This window comes from Chiloscyllium plagiosum, chromosome 26, assembly GCF_004010195.1.
Source record: "Chiloscyllium plagiosum isolate BGI_BamShark_2017 chromosome 26, ASM401019v2, whole genome shotgun sequence".
Taxonomy (NCBI): Eukaryota; Metazoa; Chordata; class Chondrichthyes; order Orectolobiformes; family Hemiscylliidae; genus Chiloscyllium; species Chiloscyllium plagiosum.
The window spans coordinates 11,507,439-11,516,710 of NC_057735.1; the positions used below are offsets into that span (position 1 = coordinate 11,507,439).

Sequence of the window (9,272 nt, forward strand, 5' to 3'; positions counted from 1 at the left end):
GCCCGGCACCGCCTTCCTGACCTGCAGTCTTCTTCTTGACCTCTCCGCTTCCATCCTACTCCGACCTATCACCCTCACCTTGACCTCTTTCCACCTATCACATTTCCAACGCCCCTCCTCCAAGTCCCTCCTCCCTACCTTTTATCTTCTCCTGCTGAACACTCTCTGCTCATTCCTGAAGAAGGGCCTGTGCCCGAAACGTCGAATCTCCTGTTCCCTGGATGCTGCCTGACCTGCTGTGCTGTTCCAGCAATAAAGTTTCAACAACAACCTCCTGGCCTGGTGTGACAATCTCCTGGCCTGGCACAGCAACCTTCCAGCCAGGCACAACCTCCCGGCCTAGCACAGCAACCTCACGGCCGAATATAACAATCTCCCGGCCTGGCACAACAACCTCCCGGCCTGGCACAATATCCCGGCCTAGAACAGCAACCTCCCAGCCTGGTACAACAACCTGCCGGACTGGTGTGACAACCTCCCGGCCTGGCACAGCAAGATCCCGGTCTGGGACAACAACCTCCCGGCCAAAAATAACAACCTCCCGGCCTGGTGTGACAATCTCCGGCCTGGCTCAGCAAACTCCCAGCCTGGCACAACAACCTCCTTGCCAAATATAACAACCCCCCGGCCTGGCACAACCTCCCGTAGCACAATGACCTCAGGGCCTGGCACAGCAAACTCCCGGCCAAATATAACAACCTCCCGTCCTGGCACAAAAACCTCCCGGCCTGCTGTGACAACTTCCCGGCCTGGCACAACAACCTCCCGGCCTGGTGTGACAACCTCCCGGCCTGCCGCAACAACCACCCAGCCTAGTGAAACAAACTCCGGCCTGGCACAGCAACCTCCCGGCCAGGCACAACAACCTCCTGGCCTGGTGTGACAACCTCCCGGCCTGGCACAGCAACCTACCGGCCAGGCACTACAACCTCCCGGCCTGGCACAGCAACCTCCCGGCCTGCCACAGCAAAATCCCAGCCAAATATAACAAACTCCCAGCCTGGCACAACAACCTGCCGGACTGGTGTGACAACCTCCCGGCCGAATATAACAACCTCCTGGCCTGGCACAACAACCTCCCGGCCTGGCACAGCAACCTCCCGGCCTGGCACAACAACCTCCTGGCCTGGCACAGCAACCTCTCAGCCTGGCACAACAACCTCCCGGCCTGGCACAACAATCTCCCGGCCTGGCACAACAACCTCCCGGCCTGACACAACAACCTCCCGGCCAGGCACAACAACCTCCTGGCCGAATATAACAACCTCCCGGCCTGGTGTGACAACCTCCCGGCCTCGCACAACAACCTCCCGGCCTGGTGTGACAACCTCCCGGCCTCGCACAGCAACCTCCTGGCCGAATATAACAACCTCCCGGCCGAATATAACAACCTCCCGGCCTGGCACAGCAACCTCCCGGCCTGGCGCAGCAACTTCCTGGCCTGGTGGAACGATCCCCTGGCCTGGCCTGGTATAGCAGTTTTGTGCCTGGTATATCCACCTCCCAGACTGGTGTAACTGCCTCGCACCCTGGCATAACTGCCTACCGGCTTGGTGTAGCTGCCTCCCAGGGTTGGCAGAAAAATCACTGCAGCACGGTATCCTCAACCCACCGTAAGGGTCTGGAGCAATCTCCCAGACTCATGATCCTCAAGGTGAACATCGGTGTGGTCTGGAGACAGGGCGGTCTGGAGGCTAGGGGTCAGCTTGTGATGGGTTTGGAAGACCGCTGTTCTAGAACTCACTGTATTCGTTGGTGAGAAGTACATTGAAAGGAGACTTAACTGAGACATATAAGATAATCAGAGCGTTCGGTAGGATGGACAGTGAGAGCTGTTTTCCTCAGATGGTGATGGCTAGCACAAGGGGGCATAGATTTATATTGAGGGGAGATAGATATAGAGCAGGTGTCAGAGGTAGTTTCTTTATTCAGAGAGTAGTAGGGGCATGCAATGCACTGCCTGCATCTATAAAAGACTCGCCAAATTTAAGGGGATTTAAATGGTCATTCGATAGAAATATGAATGAAAATGGGATAGTGTAGGTTAGATCGGCTTCGGATTGGTTTCACAGATTGGTGCAACATCTGGGGCTGAAGAGCCTGTATTGCGCTGTCATGTTCTCTGTTCCAGACTTTTATTCTTGCAATGCTGGACATTTTATTTCTCTATTTTCCAAGATTTTGTAACTAAAAAAGCTGTGTCCAGGTACCTTGAACCTAAGATGGTGTTTTAAGTGGTGATGTATAATCTTTTCACTGTAATTATTGAGTATGTGTGACAATAAAGCTAATTCTAATTCTAATTCTATCAAGCATAAATGCTTAACCCTCCAATTATCCCTTAACTACTGACACAAACATATTCACACACATACACTCACATTCTGGCAAATAGACAATGAAACACATTTTTCTGCAGGGATAATGAGTTGTTCAGTGGGAAAAACATAGGATACTTCAGAGTCAGTTGTTCTGATGTTCTGGCAAGTATGGTCAAGTTACTATTCGCACATGATCACCTCAGAAGTCATATAGCAACAGCATGCTCAAGAAATACTATGTTCAGAAGATCTTCTCATCGTCCTTTCAGAAGTACCATCATGTTTCACCATAAACTGATGGAGAAGTTTGCTGTTTACAATTGAGAGAGTCACAGCAATGCAGCATGGAAACTGGCCCTTTGGCACAACTGGTCCATGCTGCCCAAAATAAACAGTCACCCCTACTGCTTTTGGCCAATAGCCCTCCATACCATTTCCATTCATTAATTTATCCAAATGTCTTTTAAATATTATAACTGTTCCTGCATCTACCAATTTCTCTGGCAGTTCATTCCACACACAAACCGCACTCTGTGTAAAAATGTTACCCCTCATTCCTTTTTAAATCTTGCTCCAATCACCTTAAACATATGCACCCCATTTTGAACTCCCCACCCCATCAAAAAGACCTCTGCTATTCACCTTATATATGACCCTCATGATTTTATAAACTTCTGTAAGGTCACCCCTCGACCTACTACGCTCTAGTGAAAAACGTCCCAACCTATCCAGCCTATTATTATAACTCAGGCAATTAAAAGGCACGTCAGCCCTTGTTTGAGCAATATAGAACAGTATTGCACAGTACAGACCCTTCAGACCACAATGTTGTACCGAGCATTTCTCTTAATCTCAGATCCACCGAATCTACACACCCCTCAATTTATTGCCGTCCATGTGCTTATCCAACAGTCGCTTAAATGTCCATAATGTTTCTGACTCTACTGCCCCCACTGGCAGTGCATTCCACGCGCCCACCACTCTCTGGTAAAGAACCAACCTCTGACATCTCCTGTATACCTTCCTCCAATCACCTTAACATTATGACCCATCGTGACAGCCATTTCTGCTCTGGGGAAATGTCTCTGGAGATCTACTCTATCTAAGCTACTCAGTACCTTGTCTACCTCTATCAAGTCATGCTTCTATCAAATTATGGACAATCAAAACTCTGCAAAGACACGAGGGAAAAAGATACATGGCCAACCCCTGGCCTAAGCTTACCTCAGTCTTGGCCAACATATGTCATCCACATAGTCAGAAACTGGGAAAGAATCATCTTCATAGATTGCAAGGAATGTTATTCTGGGAGTTAGGGCAGTGATAGACAATGCCTTGATTGGATGGTTATATTCTTGCTTTTGAAAAATATTTCTCTGGTTAACAGAACAAAGAGAAGAAACAAAAATCAAAGAACAGTATAGTATAGGTGCAGGCCCTTCGGCCCACCAAGACTGGACTGTCATAAGACACCTTTTTAAACTACAAACCTGTGGTCTCTTTGCGGTTCACAACCCTCTAGTCGCTGCCTATCCGTGTATCTGTCAAGATACCTCCTAAACATTGCTGGTCTGTTTGCTTCTATCACCTCCTCTGGCAGCGTATTCCACAGACTTGTGTAAAACACTTGCATCTCATATCTCCTTTAAACTTTCCCCTTTTACCTTCAATCTGTATCCCCTTGTAATTGATATTCCTACTCTGGGGAAAAAAATCTCTGAACATCCATTCTGTCCACGCTTCTCATAATTTTGGAAACTTCTATCAGGTCGCCCTTCAGTCTCCAATGTTCAAGTGAAAGCAAACCACATTTCTCCAATCTCTCCTCATAGTTAATACCATCCGAACTGAGCAAATCTGTTCTGCAACTTCTCCAAAACCCCCACATCCTTCTGATCGTGTAGTGATCAGAACTGTACACAATATTCCAAAAGTGCCTTCACTGAAGTTCGATCCAGCTGCAACATTCTTGACAATATTTATACTCTGTCCTCTGACCGGTAATGACAAGCAAGCGACATGCATTCCTGACCACCTGGTCCACTTGTGTTGCTACTTTCAGGGAACCCTGGACCTGTATGCTGAGATACCTCTGTATGTTAGAGCATCTAAGCATTCTGCCATTTACCGTATTCTTTCCAATTGCAATACACTTTCCAAAATACATCACATCACACTTGTCTGGATTAAGGTCCATCAGCTATTTCTCCACCCAAGACTCCAGCCTATCTACATCCTCTGGCAATCTCTCTTACAAGCTGCAACTTCATAATCTTCGTGAAACCTGAAAACTTCTAAGTGAGACCTCCTACATTCTCCAGTGAGTATTTTTAAAGGGCAGTGTGTGGTTCCCGAACTATGGGGTTGGAGGCTATGGATGGGAGATTCCCTCAGGTGATGAGGTTCTGGATGGTCCTGGCCCTGACAATCTTCTCCCATAATTTCCTTGCCATTGACCTAAGGCTCACTGGCCTGTAACTTCTTGCATTATCCCTGTTGTTTTTCTTAAACAAAGAGACAACATTGGCTATTCTCCTCTTGGACCTCTACTGTGATTAAAGAGGATCCAACAATTTTCCACAAGGCCCCAGCAATTTCCTCCTACTTCACCCTCTGAGGTAGATCCTGGGGATTTGTCTATCTGAATTTTTTTCCAAATGTCCAATCCTTTCCATCTCCTGCAAGCTCCTCGGTGATTCCAACTGCCAATCCAACCAATCCATGAGGGTCTGACAGGACCTGCAACTGGACACACTTCCTGAAGATGGAGCTATTCAAATTGCCTCTGATTTCCCACATTCCGCAGGAGAAATTTACTGCAACGCTGACTTACATTTTGACACTCCAGCAGCTATTCAATTAAATATAAATTTTGATTCAATTAGTTTACTGCTAACATGATGGTTCCTAGTGCTAGAATCCCAATCAAGAGTATTAAATGCACTATTCCCGAAACAACAGTCTAGGTATTACTCTCAATCCCTCTCGACACAACCACTCACTCACATCCCACTGCTCTAAAACCTTTCGAGTATTGTCGTGAATGGGACCATGGCCAGGTGGATTTCATTGATAATAAGATCCCTGATTGGGGCTGTTACTTGGCTCAAACAGGGAGCTCCAGCTGGCAAAGAGATTCAGAAGGTTCCCCTCAGTGTGAAGGGACTAGCTTTGAGCTGATTGGACACAGCCCGTGTACAGTGCTCATGTAATTAAAGGGTGATTTGGTGATGGGGTACCGGCTTCTGTTACAGATTAAGTTGACAACTTTGGTTCCGGTCTCCATTGCAAAGCAGACTCTACAGTTACCACAGATTGTAGTAGGAGGCTCAGGCCACAGCCGATTGGGGCAGAATTGGTTTAGAAAGATTCACCTTGATTGGCTCAACATTTCTCGAGTAGAAAATGGCTGCCTGAGTGAAGTCCTAAATCAATACCCAGAGGCTGTTCAGGAACGGTTAGGCACGATCAAAGGGGCAAACGCCAATTTACCAGTTGATAAGGAGGCAATCACAAAACTTTGTAAGGCATGCCCAGTGCCATTTGCCTGACAGGAATCCCCAGTGGCTCAGCAGAGAGGAACACCCGTCAGCATGGACTATCCAGACTTTGGCTGATGCTGAACACAAATACACCCAGATAGAGAAGGAAGGTTGTGATATCATCTTTGATGTGAGAAAGTTCCACTAATACCTTTACAGACGTAAATTTGTCATGGTAATGACGCACAAACCCCTGTTAGGGTTATTTAAAGAACACAAGGATGTGCCACCCATAGATTCTGGTCAAATTCAGTGGTGGGCCCTTACTCTCAGTGCGTACCATTACCAGTTGGAACACTGCCCAGAAGGTCAAATGGCAAATTTGAATGTCTTGAGGCCTCCCACTGGCAGATATACCATCGGTGGTGCCTCCCTGGGACAGTCCCTGCTGGTTTTAAACTTCCTGGACATCTTTTTGGTCACCGTCGACGATATCCGACTGTGGACACATAACAATCCTGGCAAACTAAAACAGATGGAGGTAATAGGGAAACAAAAGGGCCTCGAGAACCCAGACTGAAACCTTTCTGGACCCGGTGAGACCAGACCACTGAAGGGTACAGCATGTTCCTATGGGGAGCATGACTGATTATCCCGAGAAAAGATCCCTGCCAGATACTGGCTGAACTCAATCCGGGTCATCCAGGGGTTTCCAAGATGAAGATGTTGGCAAGGCATTATGTCCGATGGTCAGGATTGTTCCCGTGACATACAAAGTTTGGATAAGTGAGGCAATCCTGAACAAATCTGGATCAGCTGAAAGCTGCTAACATGCAAATGGGGCAGGAGCAAAACATACCCAGCCCCTCACACCAGCCAGAAAGGCTGTCAGAAATTGTGGCTTCCAGTCGGGGACCTCAGAGTCCAAGTAGGAAGCAGACTCGATACCATCACAATTGGAAAATGAGGAGGGAACTCTCTCGAGACACTCTGAACACAAGAGATGGGTTATAGCCTCGTACACATGGCCCATTTTAGTCAGGATCGAGGGTGAAAACATCTCAGGAAGAGAAGCTTCAAGAGAAAGGATGGGCCTACATCCCTGGATTTAGAGGGGGAGGAATGTAGAGATTGGTACCGTGACCAAGTGGATCTTATTGATAATGAGATCCTTGATTGGGGTTGTTAGCCTGCACCAATCCAGGAGCCTTGGCTGACAGATATAAACAGGAGATACAAAAGGGCTCCTCAGTCTATGGACTGTCTTGGAGCTGACTGGTCACAGCCTATGTATGTTTACATGTAAATAAAGGGGGGCTTGGTGACAGGATACTGGCCTCTCTGCAGTTATTCCAACAATAAAAGCATAATGGGAACTGAAAGTGAGAGAAAGAGAATCAGCTGACCATGATTGACCAATCAGGAGCCCTGCTGTCCAAAATGTCCCTTTGCAATGTGTGATGTGATAAAATGCAGCTCCCAGGTCAGCAGCTGTCCCTTCACTGTTACCGTGGTGAGCGATTCAACAGCGAAGGGTTTCTATCTATGAATGTGTGAGAAAGCACCCAGACACTTAATGAGGAACTCAGGGAGTGACGCAAGGTGATCTCACAGATTGTTAAAGAGGAACTGGCCAACTGTAACATGAAGCAGGAAGTGACAGATATAACGGGGAGTAAACTAATTCAAACACAGCTCTCCTAACAGACAATATCTGAACAATAAGAATTCACCCACAAGAAACAGCTGGAGTGATGAAAACAATTGGGTTTTTCATTCTTATCTCTGTGTCAAGTAAGTCTCCTTTCAGATCTCGATTTTCAGTATAATTAAAATGTACGTTTTTAAATAAGAGCTGAGAAAGGCCAGTAATGTTTATTGACACAGTGGCCCGTCAGTTTGTGAGGGAGTTAATGAGTAGTTACTGACAAGTTGTTTGGAAAGGTGGTATTGTGGGTGAGGTCAGTCTGTTCCCCAGCATCACCCGCCTGGTTTTGTGTCTCTCTGTGGGATCCCACTGAACCTGAATGTTTCTGTCCTGTCTGACACCAGACTTCCTCGTCAGTGCTAACACAGTAACTGCAAGTTTTTCTTTGAAGTAATGAAGGTTGTACAATAGGGCAGCTTAACCCACCCAAAGTCCTTCAGGGAAGGGAGGGCTGTGGTACAATAGGGTTGTTCATGGTCACGTCATCCAGAGACCCAGGCTCAAGTCACACAATGGTTTATGGAGAGACATGAACTTCACAAATCTGGATATCTATCGGACCCTTTAGGGAAGGAAATCTGCCGACTGACATGTCATTGCAGACTCACAGCGATGTGGTTGATGTACAACTGCCTTTGAAATTTAGAATGTACTCAGCTCAGGGATAATTAAAGATAAACAACTTGGATGCCAGTAGTAGCTACATCCCAGAAAAGGATTTATGAAATGAGTTTCAAAATGTAAAATTTAGCACAGCATCCAATGTGATCACTAAATCCAGTATCATGCCTCCTTCTCTTGGTACCCAAGTGCAGACTGAGAAACGATGGCTGATGGCTGAGAAAGCAATTTCATTTGAAGTCAATGATTATCACCATGAACACAAACTCCTTCTTGTTATTCAGGATAGAATACCAGAGAGTGGCCCCTCATTCCAAAGGTTCACTTGCTGAGGAATATTGGCTACAGACACTAACAACGTCAACAGCCTGTCTTCTTTTACAAGGAATAATTGAATGGAGGAAAGATTTAAAACATCAATATATTTCCGAATGCCATGAACAAACCAGGGGCTGAGTTTTTCCATTCCCACCTTGAGCAAGTGCACATTGGGGCATCAAGTTCCATTTCCCAGGCCCATCCCAATACCCACAATTTTCTCCACGCTTACAAATGGACAGACAGAGAAAAACAGTTCAAAGTTTGTGAGAAGATTTGTAGCTCGGGTGCTCGTTGTTGTGGTTCTGTTCGCCGAGCTGGGAATTTGTGTTGCAGATGTTTTGTCCCCTGTCCAGGTGACATCCTCAGTGCTTGGGAGCCTCCTGTGAAGCGCTTCTGTGACCTTTCCTCTGGCATTTATAGTGGTTTGTCTCTGCCGCTTCCGGTTGTCAGTTCCAGCTGTCCGCTGCAGTGGTCGGTATATTGGGTCCAGGTCAATGTGCTTATCGGTTGAATGTGTGGATGAGTGCCATGCCTCTAGGAATTCCCTGGCTGTTCTCTGTTTGGCTTGTCCTGTAATAGTAGTGTTGTCCCAGTCGAACTCATGTTGCTTGTCATCTGCGTGTGTGGCTACTAAGGATAGCTGGTCGTGTCGTTTCGTGGCTAGTTGGTGTTCATGGATGCGGATCGTTAGCTGTCTTCCTGTTTGTCCTATGTAGTGTTTTGTGCAGTCCTTGCATGGGATTTTGTACACTACATTGGTTTTGCTCATGCTGGGTATCGGGTCCTTCGTTCTGGTGAGTTGTCTGAGAGTGGCTGTTG

General features: G+C 46.9%; 1 protein-coding gene across 1 annotated transcript in view; it reads right to left on the bottom strand.

The window, feature by feature from the left end:
- The window catches only part of LOC122562930, a 17,274-nt gene extending 15,424 nt beyond the window's left edge, over positions 1–1,850 (bottom strand). Inside the window, exon 1 of the mRNA XM_043716230.1 lies at positions 1,161–1,850. Coding sequence (XP_043572165.1) covers positions 1,161–1,536 — 376 coding nt within the window. The 5' untranslated portion in view covers positions 1,537–1,850. The remainder of the gene's footprint in view (positions 1–1,160) is intronic.
- Between the last annotated feature and the right edge of the window lie 7,422 nt (positions 1,851–9,272).